The sequence below is a fragment of the Botryllus schlosseri genome, chromosome 3 (assembly GCF_051294905.1).
Source record: "Botryllus schlosseri isolate E-star chromosome 3, Bs_hap1, whole genome shotgun sequence".
NCBI lineage: Eukaryota > Metazoa > Chordata > Ascidiacea > Stolidobranchia > Styelidae > Botryllus > Botryllus schlosseri.
In genome coordinates this window covers 7,182,082-7,208,963 of record NC_137238.1, presented here as the reverse complement: position 1 = coordinate 7,208,963, position 26,882 = coordinate 7,182,082, and the positions used below count along the sequence as shown (strand labels likewise).

At 41.5% G+C, this 26,882-nt stretch overlaps 1 protein-coding gene across 1 annotated transcript in view; it reads right to left on the bottom strand.

Moving 5' to 3' along the window:
- LOC145435601 (NACHT, LRR and PYD domains-containing protein 14-like) overlaps window positions 1-26,882 on the bottom strand; it is an 83,893-nt gene that overhangs the window by 41,193 nt on the left and 15,818 nt on the right. Inside the window, exons 7-9 of the mRNA XM_080312884.1 lie at window positions 25,114-25,430; window positions 24,703-24,870; window positions 22,412-22,579 (exon numbers count right to left, since the gene is read on the bottom strand). Coding sequence (XP_080169010.1) covers window positions 22,412-22,579; window positions 24,703-24,870; window positions 25,114-25,430 — 653 coding nt within the window. The remainder of the gene's footprint in view (window positions 1-22,411; window positions 22,580-24,702; window positions 24,871-25,113; window positions 25,431-26,882) is intronic.

The following is a 26,882-nucleotide window of genomic DNA, read 5'->3' as shown; positions in this document are numbered from 1 at the left end:
ACACGGTCTCTGCGCAAAGATAATCAAGTTGCACACAAAAAATCCGAAGTGATGAACTTTTTTAGTCGTTACGCACTGTTGTACAAGGGTCTACGCAGTGAGTTGGTGAGTGTGCGCAGACTCGTCAAAATATGGAGGGAACATTGCCCGTGGGTATAATGACTTCGCTACGTAATGACATTTCGTGGCCTATCTGCGATGTCAAAAGATATTCAAATCGCCCATGCGTACTAAACTAAAAGACGCACACGATGGTATTTCTGCACTGGCAATTAATTTTTCTTTGCGAAATGGCATTTTTTGTGGGGTTCTGATTGCCAGGACAGGAACATTTGGCGCCAGCCATTTAGGCGCCTATGAACAATTAAATATATATGTATATCGTATGTATATCGAACTCGGTCAGCATAAAGGCAGTCCTTTTCCGCCAAGGTTTTCTCGTTCTAGCACACTTCTCGGAGTCGCATGTTACATGGCCTGAAACTTCATATGTCTTGGTGCGCCATGGTGTGATACTGGCTGACGCCGAGATGCCCATTTCTATAACTCATGCGTATTATTTCTTGGAGGAAGGGTATCCAATAAGCTAGAAACACGTGACCACGAAATGGCGCGCAGGGCGAAAATTTTCCAAATTTATACTCTATAATTAATGGTAATTCACGAAAAAATTGTGGGCCCCCTTTGAGCTCGGACCCCCATCCCAATTGGGGGTTTGGGTGTGGCAGCTACGGTCATGGACGCCATCACACCCATTTCAACGTGCCATCGCCCCCTATCGCCCCCTTCTTCCGTTTTCGCCCCCCTATCGCCCCCTTGGCTCTTTTCGCCCCCTGTACCGACAAATCGCCCCCCGGGGGGCGATATCGCCCACGTTGGGAACCACTGATCTAGATGATTAGCTATGCAATGCCTGTGGAGTCGGTGGAGTCGTCCAAGGCTAGAATAAAGTAGTCTACGCGGCAATAACAATCTAAACTCGATCATATCAAGAAACCAGAAGATAGCATATAGTGGTATAATCCACGGCTACAAAACTATTGTGTTGTGGGTTTGAGTTCGACTGCTAAATTCCTACCTAAGTTTTGGAGGTTTATTCAGGTCCCCCCTCGCCATTTCATCCGCGTATGAGGTGTGTCACAAAAAAACCTAGCAGTGGGCCGTGCTAGAAGACCGCAAATACGGAATCATAAATACGGAATATCGGCCTGGTGTAGATGACCATAGCAGTCGATAAACACCATGAATACCACAAACAACAACAGAACATATCGAAGAATTAATATTCAAACGAAACAGTGACGTTGCGATAGGAGAGCTTAAGTAGCTAAATTAATATGTAAAAATACTATGCCAGGAGTAATTGCGTTCATAATGAAAGATGTCGCGGGCCGCAAAATAAACGTCTGAGAGCAGCAAGTCGAGGACCCCAGTCCTGGCATACCATTTCACTCTAAGTTCGCATTTGTACCGCGAAGCCTGGATTTCAAATACATGGCTATTTTACGCGGACCAGTTTGGCACCTTGGAGTCATGACCATCAGAGGTTTTGGCCAACAAGCGGTGATGTTTTTAGGTCAAGACTTATCGCGTTAGACCTTTTGGCAAGGCACTTCACATGTTGGCCAAAACCTTGTGTATCTTGGTAAGTCCTTGGGCAAAACATGGCTCGCGCAGAAATGCCGGTACCTGATTGCGAATAGTTTATTGAGATGAGGTGTATCAATATGAAAATCAAGAAATCTAGTGAAACTAAATCGCGCGAATAAAAAAGTCGAATTTTACGTTACATAGATCTGCCGATGGATATTTTACTTTTTATGGGTTTGCAATCTAATTTGGGATCCCTCATAAGTGGGGAGTTTCGAATGAGGCTGCTACCGCCTTCATTACCGGCCGCACATACATAGGCTCCTCCTCGCCACCTCATCCACGTCAACGGTGTCTTACAAAAGCGTAGAGTTGGCCGTGCTATAAGTCGGCAGTTAAGGAAAATACAAAGAATATCGGCCTGGTATAAATGACCATAGTAGTCGACAAACACCATGAATACCCCAAAACAAACAAACAAACCGGTCGCACACACCATAAAATATTTATCATAACAATTCCAAAACGTTGCTGACACTTTTAGCTCACAGCCTTACCTATCTGGGCATGAGAGGACACAATTTTTAATATAAATTACAAAAATATGCACCCGCAAGAAGCTCGCTTGGGATAGGGACTATAAATGTCATAATTATGTCGGGAAAGAAACTGCTTAATCAATATGCCCAATATATAGATTGGAACTCTTATTCACGGATTCAAGCACTTTCTGATTACTATCGTGAATAGTAATTCTTGGCGTGGGCATCATCAGTCTTGTAATCAATGCTTGATTAATCAACCACTTTGCCGTAAATCCAGGATTTAGTTGCGCGGCTCTTTAGCCAATTTCCAAAGATTCTGAGTGGCCTTTTACGTACCCAATTTCAAGAACAGCTGGTCTATATAAAACTGACACCCTCACAATAAAAAGAGACTGAATACGTTCTGTGCTCAAATACTATACTTATGGAGCGGTCCACCGTTGACCGTTTCGGCTTCGTAAGATAAGTCGGTCATCCAATATTTAGTATAATAGTTGCGAACCGGTTTCAAATACGTAAATACAATACAATTTCTTCATTACAATTATTACAGAAAATATTCATCAAATGACTCCAGAATAGAAAGATCCATTGTCTTTGAGGCACCCACGTGAAGTCACAAATAACTGAATAAGAGCTTTTATAATTACAAATACACGAAATCGAAAATTTTCATATCAACACTAATGCATATTATTTAGAAATCGGTGACATTTTTTAACTGGGAAATTAGCAGCACTCTCTGAAAGACCATTTGATAGAGAATATACTAGACTAGAATTACCTCTTAATATGCTTTGAATTTTAAAAATCGATTGATGCATTTTTTGTTGCGCCAAAGTGCTTTGTTTTTAGGGTCAAAATACGTATTGCCACTTATATCTATGGCAATGCCATTTCCTTGGCGTTATGTGCACCCAAACGTCGGTCCTGCTGTGTTCTGGGGTGGAATTTACGGTCGGCGCCGAAATGCAGGTGTCTGATAGTCCTGTCCCAGCCGTATTTACTCCCTGGCCCTTTTCGCCCTACGGCCTAAAACCACCATTATTTCATAATTGCGAAAAAAATTGGTTCAATTAACATGTTGTCGAGATATTTCAAAATGTTTGCTGATGAAATTATAGCTACCCGATGTAACTCATTTTTGTGATTTCAATAAAGTACATTTCGTGACAGTATTAACACCACTTCTCAGAAGCACTACTATAGGTTTGCTCCGATCAGGATTTGGCGTTTAGCATAGTACGGATCAGTTACGGACCTCAGTGACGTTTCTAAAATCATATAACTACAACTAAATCTAACATGAATTATGTTATCACAGCCACCTCTTTGAATTCTGCCACTCACCATAAATCAAGAACTTTGAAGATACAAAAAACTGAGGCGAGAACGTGCGTCTGAAAAAACGCTCATCCAAAAAAGTAAGAGTTCGAGAAATACACTAATTTCCATAGCTTCCTACATTCGTTGGTCTCCTTATTTGGTAAATATTCTTGATATCGCAGTATTTGTAGTCTTTATAATCCTTTTCACTTTCGGAACCCGTTGAACCGCTAACACTCATCCGGAAGCAGAAGAAAGCATATCTAAAAGTAGTAGATAATCGGATCGTACTTCTGTGAAAACCCCGGTATTCGATTTGTAACAGTTCAATAATTACATGGTGTCGTCACACTTGATTTGTTACACTCGCGCTTCCTTGGTCGAGTCGCAGGGAATATTCGCTGAAGTTCTGCGGTCGGCACGTTGTTTTGATTGGGGGTCGTGCATACGAGTTAGGGTTGTTAGTGCAATCGTGTTTAGCACAACAAAGAACGTAGTCATTTGAGGATGAATAAAATCTTATCCCACAACGATACCAACTTTACACCCCTCAGCGACTCCAACGGTATGTATTTATGTGAATTTCATATTATTATGAAAGCTAATCGACCACAAGATACTGTTACGTGTCATCTTTTTTGATAGAGTTGTTCGTATTGTAACAGGATGATCGGGGAGCTATGGCCTTTTACACTAGCTCTAAAAGGGTAGGGGAATTCGTTAGTGATACACCCGCCAGACGCTGGGGTATTCGATAAATTCACTCTGTTTTACAACGGAACCGATGATCACACTGACGGGCTCTCATCGCTTGTCGTACGAGTGCTTGTAATTTCGGTGTGATGTGCGCAAATCAACTGTGATCACTCGAGTGTGACTCTATCGAATTCAGTCCTATCAGCTGCTTGAGAAAACTCGTATATTCAGTCAGGTTGACGGCAATGCGATATTTTTGATGCCCCCATTGATACTAATGGAGGTTCCGGTACGTCCTCCCTCTCTAGGAAAATATCCTCCGTACAAATGTTGTGTTAATTTATCCTCCGTTTCAGCTTAAAATACCCAAAAGACGATGAGTAACGCGAAATGAGCACCTACGAGAGATGGGTAGGGTCTATCCAGGAAATTGATGAACAGTGCCGGGTAGGTTCGAGGGGTGTAGGATATGAGATCCAACAAAATGACTATCAGTTTTAGGTAGTTTTGAGCAGTTCTAAGGCAGTGGGGGACATGGAAATGATATCCTGAACTAGCAATGCCTTATATAGTGGGGTTTTGTAGAACTCCAAACTGCAACAGCTGCATAAATCCATGTTATATATCCCTTTAACTAGGTTAGGTAAAATCGTGACGCTCAGATTATAGGGGAATCCCCTATTTTCAGCTGCCATTCTTCCAGCTCAATGTGCACAGGACTGCACACGGATGCAGGGGACGAGTTACAAAAAAAGTAGCCCGAATATGTTTTTAAGGTATAAGGCATGGGAATCGGACTGAAAACCTGGACTTTTTGAAAGTCGGTCAATTCTGAACAACGCTAATACGAATTGTGTGCTAGTGTACAGTACATAGGCGTAATTGGCCGCATTGAAGATTGGCCTTGGGTTATGGAATTGAACTGAGTGATATATCGTACAGCGCTGGACTTGTGTGTAACGTGCTAGCAACCGTCCGTCGCCAGGAGAGGTTCCGGAACCCGAACACTCTTTACGACGTCCCCGCTAAGCAGTTATCGCCGAATCGGGGACGCTACAAATTTGGCGAGCACGCCAGGACCTTTTCCTAAAGTGACGGTTCGGTTGGAACGGCATGGATTGGAAGACTGCCATGACGGAACAGTGGCGTAGGGATGTTCTACAGAAGCTGTCGGACAAGGTACAAGCGTGCATTAACGGATACAATGAAAGGATGCAGCGAGGGGACCAAGGGGTCGGCGTCACCGCTGGGATTGACCGTGTGCATGACAGCCCAACAGGACTTCTTTCGGCTAGAACGAGCATTTCAAAGCGGAAATCGGAAGGCAAGGAGTCAGGCTTTCCTGAGACTAAGCAATAGAGTAGTGGCCGCCTTGACGAGGATGTGAGTGGGAGAGCGGACACCCACTGGAATGGCACTGCTGCGGTTACGGCTGCTTTGACGACACAAGCGCTATTGGCCGCGGAAGGCAAGGAGTCAGGCTTGCCTTGGAGTGAGCAACAGCGTAGCGGCTGTCTTTATGACGCTGTGAGTGGGAGGGTAGACACCATAGGCGCCGACTTTTATTTTTTTACGAGGTGGCGAAGTCTTGTGACGTCATAATTGCTCCATATCGATGACGTCATTGTCGCACGAAAACGTAATTTACTACATGTCGCTGGTGTACGTGCAGAACTGAACCATTCACGTGACATTTAAGTATCGGCCTTGCACTCATTAATATTAAGCTATGCAGTCGAGTTATTAAATGGAATCTTAAAATGGTAAGATCATTATTTTGAAATGTAACTGCGGCCTGCGCTACCAGTCCGTCAGACTGAATCTGCAGTCGCATCAATGTTATTCACGCGCAATGTCCAGTGTGACTAACGGAATACACTACGCACTGGCCAGCAGTGTTGCCAACTCCGGGTGGAAGAAAATCGCTAAAACTGGTGTTAAAAATCGCTAGATGTCGCTAAATATTGAGTAAAAAGCGCTATAAAATAGCGCTAAATCTGCATTAATTGGTAAAGGTGTTAAATTGAACCATAATATCAATACATTATTCTCAGCTATATTTCGCTCGTCTGGGGCCAAAGTCACCTATCATATTTCTAGTTCATAATACGTCAGACTAATCTCTAAAGGGGACAAAACGTGCAGTGCATTTCAATAAAGCAGATCGATTTGCGCAACGATCGTTCTGCGTGATCACTGACCACTGTGACCAGGTTTGCAGGCATAACCGCTCACTATATAAGCGTGCCTTGCTCGATGTGTCCGTGAATACGTAATGCGATGAACCGTGAAAATGCGCTTGACTTCTCTAAACTGTGTTGGAGTTTTTGAATATAACATGCGACTTGACACACGCGTACACGACATGCGACTGGACGCGACACAACACGACTTGAACCTGGTTTGCCAGCCACTATAAGTAGAGACCTTGAGAAAATAATCCGAGGACCAGCCCGGAGTTTAAAATTTAACAATACTGGTCTTAAACGAAAGCTAGTGTCACACTGATTCCGACTATACGAATTAAATTCTTGCCAAGACAATGGAGCGACCTCAAAACAGCCCGCAATGTCTGAAAATCGGCATTGATCCGAACAATCGCTGGACGAAATTTGTCATTATGGTCATTGCAATGATATATATACATCATTGTTCATTGTGTTGCGGCGGTGCCATTGTTGGAGTAATGCCGGTTTTCAGACTTTGAGGGCTGTTTCGGGGTGTTTCCATTGTCCTGATCAGATTTTAATTTGTATTCTCGAAATCACTGCGACACTAGCTTTCGATCAAGACCAATTATATTGAATTTCAGCGCCCAGGTCGTCAGATATAGCACTGCCGATTATGCTACTTTTAGATTACTCAGCAAGAAGAGATGCTGTTTGCCCATGCGTAACCGCCGAGAGTTGCGTATCTATAATCTATCCGTAGGTTAGTAATCAATAATATATGTCATCGGAGACCGCACTCTGGTGGCCGATATAGCCAATGCCGTCGTCGGCCAGAACTGATCTTTATCAGTTATTTTCGGTAAAAAGCGCTAAATAATCGCTAAATACTTTTAAAAAATCGCTAGATTTATCGCTAGGCGCCAGATCCATATTTTTTGGCGCTAAACCGGATGAAAAATCACTAGATCTAGCGCGAAAATCGCTAAATTGGCAACACTGACTGGCCTTGCAAGTAACACACAACAACTCTCGATTACGTCAAGCAGACAATAATGATGATTACAAACGCGAAATCGCGCAGCCAATCAGTAATTGTCTCTTGCGGTTTCTTGCTTCGCGTTGACCAACTCGCGTCGCGGCAATTGTTTGATGATTAAAACATTGGTGCATTTCCCGATTCAAGTTCGCGAAGCGTTTCGGGAGTACATCGGTCAATTCGTAGATTCAATTTGCATGTCGACAGCCGCCAACGAATACTAATTGAATTACGTGTTGACGGCCGCACAAGTTTAGTTCTGCGGCCGCGTGTTGGCCACCCTTGGGCTAGAATTAATTCCACTTCCGGACGCATGCCGCGATCTTATCAATAGAAATCCACTGTCTATCTAATGCCTAATAGTTTGATATTCAATAATGTTGTTCTCGATACGAGTACATCCAGCAATCAAGTTTATCGGAATGTAGAAGGTTCCCTGTTCAAACGAATCGAATAAAATCAGAATTTGTGCCACCCATAATCTTGTGATGCATCACGATAATAATGAAAGGAACCATGAAAAATGACTTTGTGCGACAATTTCGGAGTACGAATGTATCAAGCAGATAACAAGAAATATAGATGATGGCAAATGAGAAAGCGTGTAATCTAAACAGTATCGCCACGAATCGGCTTTGAGTGTGACACCGTATTGAGTAGTTTTCGTCGCGACAATTGTTTTCTCATTATATCGGTGTTTAAGCTGTATTGCTGCATTTCCCGATTATTGTCACGGGCAAAGCCTTGTAACAGAAACTAATCTGCGCAGAAATGAATTCCAATTTGCAGGCACACACCAACACACCCTCCAATTTCGCGCTCCGATTACCTATCACGAAGCTAGCTAGCTCATGAATGGTTTTGTAAACGAATATGGGTGCACATAATTTCGATTTCAGAAAACCAGAAGGTATATTTGCGCGCCTGTTCGGCAGAGGAGATCTAGGATGGTGCTTCTCAGAACACGCTAGTCGCGTAGCCGGTCGAAAGATTAGGGGGATTTGGATTTTTTTCAAATTTACCGATATAGCATCAATTCCATTCGGGCCAAGTACATGTGTAAATGGCGATCATATAATCTCTTCGTATCGACGATTTTAGGCGTATGATAAGCTTACCAAAGAGTCCGGGAGTGCTGTCCTGTCAATTAGCGAGTCAGTGATCTCTGGTGAACAATTAAATACGCGCGCGTATTACGCAGTCTCGGCTACACTTTTCTCAAATTAAATGTCCGAACTTGATTGCACCGATTTCAAACCTTTGTCGTATTTTAGAACTCGAGACATGATACACATCTTCTGGTCGTTACGTTCAAGTATTAGCGGGAATCGATTTCGCACGTTAAAGTCAGTTTGCAGCGATTTGATGTTATTCAGTTTCGCGATGTCGCTTTTTAATCAATATGACAATCACTAATTAACGTAAACTCGACCGCATTGTCTCGAAACCAGCGAGAGATAGGAACCAAAGCATGCTAGGCCCGAGACGTGATAGTTAGGCCATAGGCCAGCAATGATATCTTTCACTCCAAGCCTATTGCAGATGCTGTTGTGTAGGCGAGCGATGATATCGTATACACCAGGCCGAAGCCGCCAATGCATATTCGATTGCACAGTTAAGCGATGATATAGTGTGAATTGGGCCTACTGCAGATGCGATTGTTGAAGCCTGCGTCACCAGGCTTCATCGAGATGCGATAAATCAGGCTAGCGACGATTGGCATGCGCACGGGAATTAATGACCTAATTTTGCGACCATCTCAGCAGCGGGAGCTCATCACAGATTCTTCTCGCTAATTCACAACAGGTTTCTCGCAAATCCGCCGCGCGGAACACTGTTACACAATTGAATTGCAACTGAATGTTGGAGTTAGAATGATTATTTCAAAATGACGGGGTTTCGCGTTTCAAATAGGGAAGTTTGACTTCCGAATCCCCCGTCGCCACGCGCCTGGCACACGCGCGTATCGATATCGAAGACGATTCTAACGAGGTCGCATCGATTCGCCTTATTACTAATTACTGGTAACAAATCACTTGGGCGTTTTAGCATTTTGTACGAGGTGGCCGCCACCTCGTAAATATGGTCACGAGGTGGCTGCGCCACCTCGTAACCTCGTAAGTCGGCGCCTATGGTAGACACCCACAGGGATGTCACTGTTGCTGTTGGGGCTGCTTTGACGACATGTGTGCTATTGGTCGCGGAAGGCAAGGAGTCAGGCTTGCCATTGACTGAGCAACAGAGTAGTGGCTGCTGTGACGATGACGTGGGTGGGAGAGCGGACACCTACTGGAACGGCACTGCTGCTGATGGAGTTGCTTCGACGACATGCGCGATACTGGTCGCAGAAGGCAAGGAGCCTGTGGCTGTCGTGATGAGGAAATCGAGAAAACGAACACTTGTCGTGAGAGCACTGCTGCACCTGGGATTGATTCGACGGTGCGGAAGGTCTTGATCATTGAAAGCAACGATTCGTATTTACCTGAGACCGAACAGCAGGAGAATAATGCGTCTGCCGACGTTTTCTTCACTAAGCCTGAGAAAGGTGTTGCGCAGACTGCACGTGAGAGTTCAGATGCTCGGATATGTTGGTGCGAGCTGTGGAAATCCTTAGTCCCATTCGCGACCAACGGAAGGACTTTGATTTAGTGTTTGAGGCTGACCATTCGAGGAACGAGACAGACGACGACGAAGCAGCGAATCGGTGCAGTGACGTGAAGGAGTTTTGGAAATCGGATGTGCGGGGATGAAGAATTTGGGAACGGACATATAGTAGTTTACTATTTTCTTTCGATTGAGTGGAACGAAGGGCTATACATTTGGATACTAGGCCTAATACTGTATGTGATTTGATGAGCTAGCGATGACAACTGTCACTTTGTAGGGTTGGTTAGTTGAGTAGATTTAGTTGTGTGATTGAGATTTTTCGGTAGGGAAAATCCAATCAAGAAAGGTGAGGGTAGTGTGAAAACCCCGGTATTCGATTTGTAACAGTTCAATAATTAAATTGTGTCGTCACACTTGAATTGTTACACTCGCGCTTCCTTGGTAGGGTCGCAGGGAATGATTGCCGAAGTTCTGCGGTCGACACGTGGCTTTGGTTGGGGGTCGTGCATACGATAGGGTTACCATACGCCCTCTTTTAAGAGGATTTGTCCTCTTTTTTGATATTTTTGAAAGTGTCCTCGGAGGACGCCCTTTTGTCCTCTTTTTTTTGAGATTTTGTCCTCGTTTTTGAAAATGAAGGTCTCATCTAGAGCAAAATGCAAGTGATATGCCGAAATTAGCACAGAAGTGACGCTCCGGCGGGTATTTTGGAGTGCAAAACGATGATTTGAGCTCTGAGCGATAAGTTGACCTTTTTTTAGTCAACCGATCACAAAGTGGGGAAAATTCACCGATTTTTGAGAATTCTTCTCCGGTTTTTCAAGTCTCAAATTTCTGAAAAATGTCCTCTTTTTAGGCGCACAATTTTTTCGTGAATTTACATTAATTATAGAGTATTATTTTGGAAATTTAGGCAACTTTTCAAAAGGAAATCGCGCTGCGCGTCATTTCGTGGTCACATATTTCTTGCTTATTGGATACCCTTCCTCCAAGAAATAATACACATGAGTTATAGAAATGGGCATCTCGGCGTTAGCCATTATATCACACCATGACGCACCAAGACATATGAAGTTTCAGGCCGTGTAACATGTGACTCCGAGAAGTGCGCCAGAACGAGAAAACGTTAGCGGAAAAGGACTGCCTTTCTGCTGACCGACTTCGATATACATACGATATACATATATATTTAATTGTCCATAGGCGCCTAAATGGCTGGCGCCAAATGCTCCTGTCCTGGCAATCTGAACCCCACAAAAATGCCATATCGCAAAGAAAAAAAAGTGTCCAGTGCAGAAATGCCAATCTGAACTCGTGCGTGTCTTTTAGGTTAGTACGTATTGGCGATTTGAATATCTTTTGACATAACAGACAGGCCACGAAATGTCATTACGTAACGAAGTCATTATACCTACGGTCCGCCCGAATATGTTCAATTATTATTTACGGGCCTTACATTTTCCAAGACACCTTACTCAGCTTTACCGGTAAATCTGTATGCATGAGCAGAGAGAGGATAAAAAATTAGCAGCAATATATATGCAATTCCCGATCATATTGATCGATTCAATCCTGAAGGATAAAATTTTTTCGCGCTTCGCACGAATTAAGCCAAACAACTAAAGGGGTCCAACAATTTTTGCTGAGAAGTATCGCTAAAGAGGTATCGGGGGAGTTGTGGCTGAGGGCTGCAGAAGTTGGCTTTATCGCTCTATGGATGGGGGTCAAGACCAACGTATTGGGGGGCGGGGCTGACGAAGTGCTGTTACGGTCCTTTGGGAATCAAGTCGGGGAAATCACCTTTTTTGTTAGTTAACTCACCAAAATTGGGCTGACAAAGTGTAATTTCGAGGTCAAGCCGAAAAGTTGACCTTTTTTCTTAGTCAACTCGCCGGTGATTTCAGTCTGTATGCCCATTTTTCGGTTCCCAATATTTGGGGGGCGATTATCGGTGTGGAGTTTGAAAAGGGGGCGATAAGTCGAAAAAGGTTGGGAACCACTGCTCTAAATAGTTATAAAACATCTTCGGGCGTACCCGTTGATATAATGACTTTGTTACATGATGCTATTTCGTGACCCCCTATCCACTATGTCAAAAGATATTAAAATCGCCAAAACGTACTAAAGTCAAAGACGTACACATTTCTAATTGGTATTTCTTAACTGGAAAATAATGTTCCCTCGATATGGCTTTTGTCTTGTTGTGGGACTCGGATCGCCAGGACAGGAACATTCGGCGCCAGTCATTTAGGCGCCCATGGACATGGACAATTACACATATATTTGTATATCGAAGTTTTCGGTCAGCACCGGGGCTGTCTTTTTCGCCCCAGGTTTTCTCGCTGCTGATCGTTCTGGCGCACTTCTTGGATTCGCATGTTACATAGCCTTCAACTTCATATGTCTAGACGCGTCATTGTGCGGTAATGGCCGACGCCCAACTGCCATTTCCATAAATCATGCCTAATTTTTTGTTGGGAAAGGGTACCCAATAATCAGATATCTTACAATAATAAAACGCGCGTAGCGCGAAAAAAAATCCTGAAATATTTCAAATAATATACCATGATTTATGTTAATTCTCGAAATAACTTTGGACCCCCTTCGAGCACGGCCCCTCCAATTGGGGGGTTTGGGGTGCGAAAGTTACGGTCCTGAGTAAATCTCACGCAATGTTCATGCGACGCGAAGAAGACTATCATTCGTTAGTTTCTCGCAGATTAACTTCGAGCTAGCCCATTGTTATTTATAACTTTGTTAAACCAGGTTATTTCGCCATTCCCAGAAAATAATGCGCTATTGAAATGATATCAGTATCGCTCACATGTACGAGGCCATACTAAAAAATATCCTCCGTAAGGCGCAGGTCATTGTGAACTCTAATTTGCTCACGGAGCGCGATAGTTACCTTTGCGGGGCGCACTTGTACCTCGGTTTTATACTTCAGTGATAACACTATTTGGCCCTGGCAATGTTCCATCTTAATTTTCACGAATCTGCGCGCCTGCGTGGTCCATTGGACAACAGTGCGCAACAAATATAAAAAAACATCATTTCTGATTTTTTGTGCGCAACGTAGATTTTCTGTGCGCAGAGACCGTTTTAGCACTGCGCATTTGCGCACGCGCGCAGCTTAGAGGGAACATTGATGGTAACCCTAATACACAGTGGAAACAAACAATATAAATATCACAATGCTAGTTGACATTTCAATCAATTTTCTCCACTTATCTGTCGCACGCCTGGTCAATGGCCATATGTAATGGTACTCTTAGTGGCAGTGGTGGATGGAAATGTTCTATTCTATATCAATTTTTTGGTAGATTTCAAACACATTCATTGTAAAGTTTCGACTCGGGAGGGCTTGTTCACCTCATATCCAGTATTGTTGGTCTGTTCGAATAGTGTGTAAAGCCACACAAGATTTTGCTATACTAGTTCTGAGTATAATTCGTGGCAGCATCTGGTATAATTAACAATGTTATAATGCAAGAGGCTATGCTCACGTAGACGTGGTGTACAGGCGAGTCTATTTCATTTTTACCACGGGAGTAGCGCGATATTCCCAGCAAAATGTCGAAAATAATCAGTAACCCCTGAATTCCGCACAGAACTACTGCTCGACATAATCATGGACTTCAGGTGAAAGCGGATTAATCAAACCTTTGAATCCTTAAGCTGAAGCGTGTCGTTCAGTCTCCGAATCCCTTCAGCGTCGAATTTCCAGCCAATACGTAATATTCTAACAGCATATCTCATCAAGTCGCAGAGGGCTGATACATCATCGTAAGTAGCGGTAGAATCTTGCTCACTAATCATAAGAACGTCAAGCTGAAATAAACAGGCATTCATATTTAAATACAGTTACTGAATCAGATATAGTTCGATTAATATCTTTGCTAAATGATTATCCTCCGCCTATCGTTAAACTGACCACTGGTCGCATGCTACTGAAAGATTTTAGAGAAGAGAAACGTTACGGAACTATAGGAATACCGCAGTCCAAAGTTTAGTTGCATCTTCCTTTGGATTGATAAAGAGTCAAACAGGTTTGGAAAGCAAATCCAATCATCAGTGAGCCATTGTTTCTCACGAGGGAAACTCTGGGCAATATTTGTGACAAAATCTGCGATCTATATAGGCTACAACGCAAAACGATAAAACAAATAAAATGAGCATAATACATGAATACGCGTGTCGATGTAATAGTCTGTAAAAAGGTCACACATATGCAGCAAAGAATTCGCCAGCTTGCACGGCGAAATAGTCGAAAAACAAATAACGATGCTTTTCCAACTCAACTATCGCAGACTATTGACACATTGCGTGAATATGATCAATTTACTGCTTGCAATTCGGCTATTGGAAAATATCTTCATCCAATCCAGGATGTAGCGAATTCTGTAGCTGCATTTACTGTCGCGCCTTGAAAATGCACTGCATCGGTTGAATATGAAGGAGTGCCGAAAATTCATTTTCACAAATACAAGTGTTGGCGAAGGTAATAATTTCAGCAACTCTTCAGACGACACCTTTGCGTATATGATATATATGGCACAAAAATTATTAAACAGATCATAAAAAGTCAAGTCCAGTCATTTCTATCGAGCAGTTCATTTTGAAGTTATTTTGGAATTGCGGTTATGTATATCACAGGAGAAAATAGATTTTTGCAAACAATTTTTATCGAAAACTCCCACAAAAATCTCTAAACAGCAATATATTTGTATCAGTTGGCCATTGCCAAGTGGGCAATTAAGAGTTTGAACAGTATAATATTTCATCTCAAATGGCCATTCTGTTTATGTGAGTTGTGAGTCCTGAAGAAAAACCACCTCTGGATTTCTGTAAATAAAAAAAATGCAAATTAGTTTTTTTTTCTAAAATATTTTGCAAATTCGGAGGTTTGGTTTTGGACCCGGTTGAAAACTACTAACCTATACATTTCGTGGTTCACCACTGATGAAAATCAGTCTAAAAGCATTTCGTGAATAATAATATTATGAAGGTACTGTTTCGTATAATTCCCAAGTCCTGTATCAGAATTGGTTTGTTTAAACAATACAACGGCCTCGGTCGGACTCGAATCACAATCCACTGATGTTGCTGCGACAGAACGTACCACTACGTTTTGGTAGACTTCTTAAACTTGTATATTATCTTCGTACGATCTCATATCAATTAATTTTGGAAATCGATCAGCCATAGAACAGGGGTCTGGGTCAAGTTTGGAGGCCAAGTCTGGTCGACTACCAAATGGGTGGGTAGGGGGGGAGGCAATACGAATGTACGGATGCGCTGTTTCAGCCCTGACTACAGCCAATGATACGATGAAACTTCCGATTTGGCAAGACCTCTGGCTGACCGCAATGCCCTCAACGGAGGATGAATGCGAACCTAATCAACGACATAGCCTCTAAAATATTTTGAATCATCGTCATCGCACCAGTAATTTTTAATTGCGGCATCCACGCAATAATCCACGCAATTTGCTGCTGGTGAGTGAGGATTGTTGAAACTCCAATTCACTGCAACCCGACAGCTTCGCGACCGTAATTAGCTCTTCATATGAAGAAATGAAATGAAATGATGGAATTATGTAATGATAATGGTGTTACTGTTGTTTGTGGTTTCCATGATGTTCTTCGACTACTATGGTCATTTACATCAGAACAATTTTCTTCAGTTTTTATTCCTTAGCTGCCGACTCGTAGCACGGCGTACGTCTGGGCTTTTATAAGACACTGCTTACACGGATAAGATGACCTCGAGCAGGGGCCGGCAACCTTAGATATGCAGCGTGCCAAAATATCGAAAAATTGTAAAATATTACCAACTGGCGTGCCAACTAGCCTATATTAAATTCGTCATATTCAGCGTTCCAAACAAGGAATCACACCAACCACCTATCTGCAGCTGGCAAAGGCACGGGCTACGTCAGTGATTCCCACGGTATTGGTCGTTACCGCACTAGACCTACCGCCTAATGTAGGCTACGTAATATGTCCAATATGTGCATCATTTAAATTAAGTCGAGTAATGATCGAATTTCTGTGGTTGCCTTGATCGTTCCAAAGTCTACTGTGTTCGGTACCATAGCCAGTAAGTCACAGGCCCATCAAAGATGCTATGATGAGATGGCATGATGATAAAAACGTGCCAACCCTTGTATCATGCAAGTCGGTTGATGTCACAAGTAAGTTGGTCAGACACTAGATTTGTCTGCAAAGCTCCAAAGATCGCGGTGTAGCGGCAATAGTTATTGTCGTTGCTCCAGTTATATTGGAACCGCTTACACGTATCAGACGAAACTATAACAATATAGCCCATTGTGAGACCAACACAATTCCAAATTCGCATTTCGACAGGGTAGTCATTATTTTCCTCTATGGGTCTCATTTGAGGCGTGCGGCTCTTGCTGCGGGAGCTGAACTATTCGCGCCGGTCATTTCGGCGCCTGGACAGTGGTCATATCAATGTCGAACGTTTTGGCCAACATGCATCAGTTATTATAGTTCAATGTTTTATCGCCACAAATCATTTTGACCACGCACACAGCGCACAAGTCGCATGTTGCCGAAACGCGTGTCTCCTACCATGAAAAAGCCCAGCATCAAAATTCTGGTCATATAAAGTATCCGCGGTGCAACAGGCTGTACAGTGCATACTAGGAGTGTTCATAAATGACTCTTTTTCTCAAACCGTACTGGCTACTCGATAAAATTGTTATGTTACCTAATTTAGGCCTGCACACCAAATTTGGTTCAATTCCGACCAGTGCAAGCGAAGTTATTGCCGTCGAAAAATTTGGATTTGAACAAAATAGTATTTACAGCAAGCACCACTATAATAAATAACTAAAGAATTGGTCCCCGTAAATACTATTTTATTGATAATCCAAATTTTGAATATAATAAATAGAAACTTTCTGCGGCTACTGGCTGGAATTGAACCAAATTTGGTGTGTAGGCTTAAATTAGGTAACCCAACAATTTTATCGAGTAGCCAGTACGATTGGAGAGAAGAAGTCATTTTTGAAAACCCCCTGCACACTCCCAGCGGGGCCTACATGCTCATAGCCCGCTCCTAGACTAAAGCATCCAGATAGTTTCATACGACATTAGGTTGCAGTATATATAGTTTTGTGGTATTCGCACAATAGGTGTTTAGGTTACTGTAAATCGTTCTAAGCACGCAAAAAGGTCGTGTTCGTCAAATCAGTGGCGTGCCAAGAAAAATCATTTCGCGTGCCACAAATGGCACGCGTACCGGGGTTTGCCGACACCTGACCTAGAGCATAGAGCCTAGAAGCCTAGATAAGTCCATTATTTGGGGTTATCAGAAAAATGGCTAAGGATGTCTCGAATGTTGCATTTTCTCATTTCTTAACGACATAGCTAATTAATCGAAAGTGATGATAAGTTTGTTGATATCGTGCAATGAAATACCTAGTATACTGTGGGAAATTATTCGGTGGAATTCAAAGAAGGGATGCAGTAATGTATTAATTCCAGTTGCAATTCCCAATTAAATGAAATGAGGCACAGACATATTTTGGAATCACGGGGGTGTCAGCGGCGTATCCCCAAGCGATAAAGATGAATTACGACATGTAAAGTTGCATATCAAGTGATTCAAGTACAGGCAATGTGAGGATAGTGAGGAGATTGTGAATTGAAACCGGAAATTGATTGTTGATTGATTACTTAGCTTCCAGACTGTGAGAAAGTTCACATCACAACGTACCTGGATACAGTGATTGCGGCAACCGCTCAATAACCCTTGCAACTTTCTTGGCGTGAGACAGCATTTCATTAGATGCAAATCCTTGCATTTCGAGAGCTTCGCAATGTGAGCGAGTACTTGGTACCCCTCTTCATCCATCAATTCGTCTTGGACGCTAAGTGTATCCAGCTGTAATGGTCGTACAGGAGTCTTAGTGTTGAAGCCAAGTTGCCGTAATTCATGCTGCATATGAGTCCAATTGCCATAGTGATTTTGTGCTGAGTTACAATATCTCATAGTATTCATTCTCTCTCATTAAAAAATGAAGTGCAACGATAATTCTCAACATGTACTTGAATCTGAAATTAATAATCTCTGGTTATCATTATTTGTTGAAGACACAGCGCATGTGTAACCGATTATTTATTCGTGTTTTTCAGTCTGATTTGTTAGGTATAACGAGGTGGAATCCAAGTTGGTAACAATTAAAAGTCGTATTGAAACATTGTAGTTTTCCAGCAATGATACTTTAACGAATGATTGATGTACAGTATTGTAGTATACGCGATTAGTCGACATGAAATGGCATTGCCGTATGTTTTCATAGTTATCAGCCACATAGGCTAACGCTATTGTGGTCATTTTTGTGCGCATTATTTAGCACCCATGTTGGCAGCTTACTTGTAGTTATTTAGTGAAAGAGAACCCACATAAAGTGGAAAATTTCTCCCACTTACTGTAACATGATATTCCTTGCATCCCTTAGCAAAATCTTCAAGTTTGTGCTTGGACAAGGTACAGTTTCCAAACTGTACACTCCGGCATTTTGTGTCTTTCAAAACCTTCGCAATGTCACAATACGCTCCCGAATGCATGGCAGGATCTGATATGAATACTTTACCAAGCTGTATGACAAAATGTTTTAGTATTAAAATGTTGCAATTTTTTTAAATATTTAATGCATTGCCTACGGAGATTCGAATATCATATTTTGCATATGTAATCAGTTAATAGTGATGACCAGGGCAAGCTTTTGCAACTTTTGCAACTTTTCTTTACAGCTTCCAGCAGCTTCCTAAATACTCAGACGTACTTTGAAATACTCTAAACTGTTTAGCGAAATCTTATATTGCAACGTTTTGCAATTTTCTCCATTTTTTTCATACAACTTTTGGCAAAATTTTTCGATTTTTCATGCAACTTTTTGCCACTTTTAACTAACTTGTTACTGGAAATATCTGACACCATATGTAAATAGATCGCTTGATTATTTCACTGTCGTTCAACTTTGAGGTATTTTTGATTTGTCATACATTCAGGCTAGACTGCTGAAGATTATCTTTTCACTTGGTCAATTATTTCAGGCTATTGATTTTGTCGAAGTCACCAACACTGAGTTTTGATGCAGTGACTCGCATACGGAACGATTAGAGTATCTCATAGTCTAATAAATTCGAGGAACTTGTCCATGAATGCAATTTTTTAGTGCAAATATTGTGAAATTTAAATGCAACTTTTTAGTGCAACATTTGTGAAAAGTAAATGCAACTTTCCACGGATTTGACTGCAACGAAACTTGCTCTAGTGATGACTATATATATCATTTGATAAGTTGAAATAACTAGTGAAAATATGATCCATACCCGAAACAAATGCAGTGTCATTTAATGGTGAACATTTATATCAAAAGGGCGATGCGAATACTGTAATTCCTCCAGAGGGGGTCAAAGTAGTCAAGAAATCTACTCAAGTAGAAGTAGAAGTAGCGACGAAAAAATCTACTCAAGCACGAGTAGAAGTACTTCTTCCATAACTAACCTAAAATACTTGAAGTAGAAGTATAATTGACTGACTTTAAATCTACACAAGTAAGTAGGTAGTTGTGAAAACGAACGTAATTCGTTCGCATGGATTGTCAAAAGGTGCAAATTGAGCTATGCGAAAGGTGGCGAGCTCGATTCATATTGATACATACCAAGAGTTATCCAATTTTCGACAGCATAAGCATTCGTCCGCTTCATGGGATGAAAATGATAGTATTGATATGGAAATGTGATAATAATCCTCTGTGCACTCGAAGAACACTTTTTAATAAATATCATGGTATGTTGCACTCCCCCATAGTATAAGGCCAGTAGTTTAGTCCAAGAGCAATACGGCGAAGAGCTATAGGATACGGTGTAAACACTTAACGCGATTAGTAAACGTTGAAAAATTGTTGGATCGTAAAAATCCCATATTGCGTAGCTTCATTTATTAATATATTATATACTTCAACATGTATGTCATCCAGACAAAAGAACTGGCATTAATTGGAACTCAAAGTATATGATACTGGGAATTGAAAGTGATTTATAAATACCACTTCTAAAATAGGAAAATGTGTTTGATGTCTTCAGTCGAGAAACTGTTAAATGTGGTATGCTAAAACAGCTCTAAAACTAAAAAAAAGTCAGAGTCCACCCTTCCAGATAAGGACACGCCATGGCCTGCTACATTACGATATGATAAGTATATGCTAGATTGGAAAATATCAGTTTCCAACGGCATGATGATCCAAATATACTGTGATGAAATATTTCATATGGGCGACAATGGTGTGTGAACGAAACCCCGCCAACCCGTTACCTAAATTATATACGCCGATACTTTCGTGAAATCATACTGGTTACTCCGTATCAACTTAGGGCGAAGCGCGACGAAAATTCTGGGATTTACGAAACAATTATGAAAAATAAATAAATAAATTATATGTTGATACTCCGTGAAAACAGCCCTGATATTCCCCAGGCTATCTTCCTGATTGCATGATTGAACTACTTCTACTTGACAGACTGAAAATAGCGAAAAGTAAGTAAGTAGATCACAAAATATTACGACGTAGAAGTAGAAGTAGCGAAAATCAGATCTACTCAAGTAAGTACCAAAAGTAGAGGATAACTACTTGAGTACTTCGATAAAATAGATGTACTTCGTTACTACCCATCTCTGAATTCCTCTGAAGGAAGATTACCCTAATCGTCGGAAAATGTATCGAGATTGGGAGAAACTGTACCGAAGATAGCAAATTATCACTGCTTCTCTGGGAATAAATTGATAAGTTGTCGGCGGCTGCGTTTCAACAACAACCCTGCTTGACTTTGCCATTCTTTTCCAATCAGATATTTATCCAGTTATTTTCATATTTAACTGAATTGCATCACCGTGAGATCCAACTTATCATAATATTTTGTGCAGGGAAAGATGGAAGTGCAATTTCGAGCACAAAATCAAAGAACGAATTGGCCGATTCCATGTTCATCGAAATCTTGTGTTATGTTATGGCGCACCTGGATTTTTTTATTCTTGCAACCACGCGACAATCCACGCAACTTCGTCATGGTGAGACAGCAGGTGACGAGATGCAACTCTTTGCATCGTACCTGCTTCAGAACGAGGGTAAGCTGCTCGTATTCACATTCTTCCATCGATTCGTCATATATTATCAGTGTGTGTAACTAAAATGATCAAATATTGAATGTATCGGTAATCATGTACTGGCGAATGGCCGAATGCGTGGATGCGGGTGAAAGTCCATGTACGTTGGCCCGTTTCCAGTTTCCAGCTATGGACACCTTGTCATATTGATGACTTGCATTCATAGTCGCTGTATGCGACATGAAATAATGGCAACCCTCGACATCGTCGTCGATTCAGCAGTTATAACATACAGGTGATACATTAATTGAGCAGCATGAATGTTCTGACGATGATGACCGCAGGCCGTTAAAATGCAACTTGGTGATGTAGTCTTGGTCAAAGATATTGAGCGGAACGGTTAAGCCAGGGAGAGGTAAACTTTTACGGTAAACGAGTCATGTTAGCCCTCTGTTTTCATTTGTAATTCTAAAGGAGTCCCATAACCATGTTGATCAACTGTGACGTCAACGTTGAAGAACCCTGACGTCATGGTGGCTTAAATACCACTTCGAATTTGTCGGGTGCGTTATGGTTTATGTGTTGTTAGTCATGCACATGAGGGCGAAGGTATGCCAATCCTTATTCCAACTTAATTACGGACGCTGTTTTTGAAATCTTTGAATCATACGCCATAGCTTACCTGGATCTCTTGCTTACGGCATCCACGCAATAATCCACGCAATTTTGCCTTGGTGAGACAGCATTTCTGAAGCACTAACTCGCTGCAACCCGAGACCCTCAGGATGTGAGTTAGCTCTTCGTATCCATCTTCCTGCATCGATTCATCTATTATAGTGATGTTTGGCAACTGAAATATTTGAAATATGTATTGTTTTCTGCGGTAAATAAAAAAAAGGTCCGTGATTTTGGATTGTCTGCTCGATGGCCAAATTTCGCAGTTGATCGTAAATGCGTTCTAATTTGCAATTTTCCTTCCGGTTCAGAAAGGATTAATTCATTGAAAGGGACAATATATTTGTTGATAGTGTCTGATATTAAATCTTATCCGGTCAGTTGATGTTGGAATATGGACTTCAGTATTACTATATAATTCCAGTAAGAATTTCGAGCAAATGGAAATGAGATGCAGTTACATTTTGCATCCAGGGACGCAACACTGGTATATAATAAACCGTTAAGATGGATGGCAAACTATGGAGATGCAGATAAGCCGATCCAAAAACAGGCTCTGAATAACAACCCGCAGTTGGTATTGATGACTGACTCAAAGTCCTAAATGTGACGTCAGAACGCACCTCGGTGCCGTGATTGCCGCAGCCGCGCAATAATCCTTGCAACTTTGTCTTCGTGAGGCAGCTCTTTTGTATTTGCAACTCCTTGCATTTCGTGAGCTTCGCAATGTGAGCGAATACTTCGTACCCATCTTCATTCATCGATTCGTCAGTGACGCTAAGTATATCTAGCTGAAATGGTCGTGTCCGTGTTTTAGGTCCATGCCAGGTTTTCTCGATTTGATTTTCCTTCGAGTTCGACGTAGGAGAACATTTATGAATTCAATAGCGACAAACACACAATCGGCTAATCAGAAATATAATTTTGCCTGGCTTAAGTTGCAATCTCGCTTACCATTCATTTCCTCTCGTTGAAAATCAAGTAGCAATCCGTACTCTGTACTGAACTGAATAATCCATAATTGTAGACGACTAAATCAATGCGTTTGTCTTTTTCGTATATTTCAGTGGTTCCCAACGTGGGCAATATCGCCCCCCACGGGGCGATTTGGCAGCCTAGGGGGGCGAAAATGACGAAGGGGGCGATATGGGGGCGAAAGTGGACAAAGGGGGCGACAGGGGCGAAAATAGCGACGGGGGCGATGACGCGTTAAAACGGCTATATTGGAGTCAAGTCGGAGAATTGACCTTTTTTTTAGTCAACACGCCGATGATTACAGATTGTATACCGATTTTTCGGTTCACAAAATCTGGGGGGCGATGATCGGCATCGAGCTTGAAAAAGGGGGCGATGAGTCGAAAAAGGTTGGGAACCACCGGTCTATTTTGTTCGGTCGGTCATGCTGTTCACAAGTCTTGACGTTTCTATGATACTGACAGGTTTCATGTTTCTACTGGTTAATGGCATGTCGGTTTCCTTCATGATAGAAGTCCGATCAATCAGTTGGTGGTCATTCAGACGTTTCGAGAACGCAACTCAAATACCGTTCTTCACATTTAACCGGTTCAAATTCACTTTCAACCTCCGAAAACATTGGTCTTGGCCCTAATAGCTCGATCAACCGTATCTCTTTGGACGAATAATTACCCTTGCGGGTAATTTCTTTACTATTCTCTATACGTCCGATTTACAGAAGGTAAACGCGATTCACGAACGTGCTGAAATAGCTAACGAAAAACGCAAAACTTGGTAATTTGTTTTATCAGCTTGGTATGCACCAGCCATGCAGTATTACAAAACCCGGTGCACAGTTATTTTCTTGTGGCTTGAGCGCTAAGTTATTTGGAATTAAGAAATTAATTTTGCAATATTCGATAATTATTATTTTGTTTAAACATTGTTGTTATTTCGTGAACTCAGCCTATGAATATCGTTACTCGTAACGCCGCAAGATATTGGAATCGATCACAAATATACCAGACTACACGAATGGTAAAACTCATTTCCAATTTACATTTCAACACGGGCTTAAGCTTAATGCAATTGATATGCCATTGCATGTCATTAATTCTGAAGAAAAAAGGATATTCAATTTGACATGTGGCTGGCTCTTTCCATCACCAAACCAGAAGTTAAGACATTGTCAGTGAAAAACAAGCTCAGCTATCACATTATACCTGAATATGTATTTACTAATTATTTTACTATCATGTTTATTGCGTGTTATACTTGTACCAATTTTTCATTCGAACTGCTGGTAGCTGTATCAATCAGTTCTATTTCTTCAAATAGATTATCCTATTTTTTGTAAAAATAGGGGGACATTGATTACTAATTTTTTAAAAGGAGCCACGTCGTAAAAATGTTGGGAACCAGTGCTCTATATGCAATGAATGAAAAAAGTGTTGGAAAAAGGTTACAATGCATGTCGTCATGATGAATAGGAAGCATTTTTGTTAAGAAGAGCGAATGTTGTTGCTGTTGTTGTTGTTGTTGTTGTTGTTGTTGTTGTTGTTATTGTTGTTGTTGTTGTTGTTTAATAAACAGCAAGATATGACGCTGATCGTCGGACGGCCTCATGCACCACGGTCAAAGACATAATAAACGACACGAAGAGGTCGTATGAAATAACGACGGATATGAGAATGGAGTAAAAACGATCACAAAACGGAATAGCCTAAGACACTGAAGATAAAAATAGCGGTTACACGATAAAAAATCAACTACGAATGTCACTCCAAACTCACATTGACTCCGGACACTCACTATATGATTAATGATTACCCAACGCGTCAAGCGATACGTTTGTTCGATTGTGCAAATATACCCACTGTGATAGCTGTTTTCAAAGCGAATTTGAAGTTCTGTACCACATATTAGTAATAAAATAAATATAGATGTCTCAGATGCATACCTGAATGCCAAATCGCTTCAAAACGTTGGCAATTATTTCATCATTCTCCTTGGTAAGATGACATTGATACATAAGCAGCTCGTTGCTACGAAAGAGCCGGAAAAGGATCAGATAACAGGATAGGTTTTGTTTCGTCATAGATGTATCTGCGATAGCCACAGTTCTAACCTGTAAACACGATACGGTGCGAGAAATAGATTATTAGGATAACAACATAAGCATATACTCATGCATACACTGAAATTGACAGTCAACAACAACTGGTCGTAAACCCGTTGCCAGTCTATGAAACAAGGGGTGTCACGAGAAAGGTAATACAAATATTACAGTCCTAACTCATGATATGCAAATTCAAGGCATTTGACACTCGTAAATGTACATGTAGCATAAATGTATTTTCTACAACGTTACCTTGAATATCTCGACATGGGAGTGAATGTCTCTGAAGTGTCCAATCACGGGAGGCTCCATATAGAAATGATCGCAATATACTTCTTGAAGAGGTGATAGTCTTTTTATCATTGCGGCTAGCAAAATATGACCGTTCAACGGGCCGGGTTGATTGATTGTGATGCTATGAACGTTCTCTTTGATCTCATGAATCGTTTCATCTCCGCATTCGCTCAAGAGAAAAACGGTCTCAATATCTCGTATGATGCCGTTTTCTATCATTCCACGAAGGTTGTTCATTAATATTCCCCGGCACTCTTGGATCGATGTTGTTCTATCTGTTAAAGTTATATTATAACGACAATATTAGAGAAATTGTGATTTATACATTATAATGAGGATGAGTCAAATATGAGTCGAGTTTTGTCATTGATGATTCTGGTATTGCCAGCCAATTTGTTACGATTAGTGAATTTATACGCTTCTAACGACTTTGAGTCAAGTTCTAAGGATAATTCTCCTTTCGATATATTAACACCACAGCCATTGGCACAGCCGGGTGGTGGGATTGGCGGGGGGATGGGAGGGGGGGGGGGGCAAAGGGGCGACCGCCCCAATCCCAATTTGTGTCATCGAACTGCATTCAGCTCCTTTCCCCAAATACTTTTTCTGGCTACGTCCTTGACCACGGCATCGGAAATTTGTTGCGAAGTGATATTTATTGTGTATATTAGACATGTTCTTGGACACGAAATGTTTTGATATAATGATGGTGTGCGTTTCATTATATTATTGGTAGACTCAGACGTAATCTTAATGAATAATAACGGGACAGTCGACTCGATTCGAAGTTTTATACTCGACCACAGTATTTCACCCAGGTACTCGACGTGCACAGTCCTACTTACGGGATGTCCAACCCTGTTCCTATTCACGGTCGCATTTCGATTACGTATGAAGCTGACGGGCGCATTCCAGCGAATAGCCGTAATAGATCAACTGGACGCCAAATACCCATATTAAACTGTTAATGTCATTCCAGGCGAGATCTGGACTAATCTACACTTCTTCAAATCGGCTTACTATACGCACCGAAATCGCGAGTGGCCAGGTAATGAATAGTCACTGCGATGCGGCATGATATCGCGAAGCATGAAAAACTTTTCAGTTTCATTAATTAATTTCTTCATTAATATCAGTAGTTTCACATATCCGTATTAATCATTTATCTTTCCCATTCCATGTGATTAGATTAACCGGTATAGTTCGTAGAGGGAGTGTTTTTGAAAAGCTAGGGCAAGTTATAAATGTTGATGCTTCTTTGGGCTGTCCAATTGTTATTTTTATTCATGTCATTAGTTGCATGCTGTTATTTCTTGACATTTCATCAGGATTGTCCGTATTATAGTCACTAGTGGAAGAAAAGTGTTGGAGTTACCCAAACGTATACCAGAAACAAATTTCATTCATGAGGAGTACACGATTAGCATATTTCAATATGCGGCGCATCATTTCCTCGGTTTTTCGCATCTGTACTGTAAGCTCAGATTGAAAGGGCGGTATTACAGTATTAGCTCGAAAAATGAAGTGGCAGTGAATCGCGCGTAGCACGAAGAAAATATCAAGACTAATTACAATTAACTCGGAAATTCGTGAGTCAAATTGAATTTGCATGTCGATGGCATTCAGGTTGGCCACCCTTGGTCTTCTTTAACCTTCTCACTTGGTTGTACATTACTTTAATACGCCCTTTGTATGTCACTGTTTCTAAAACGTCAAGTTACAAATAG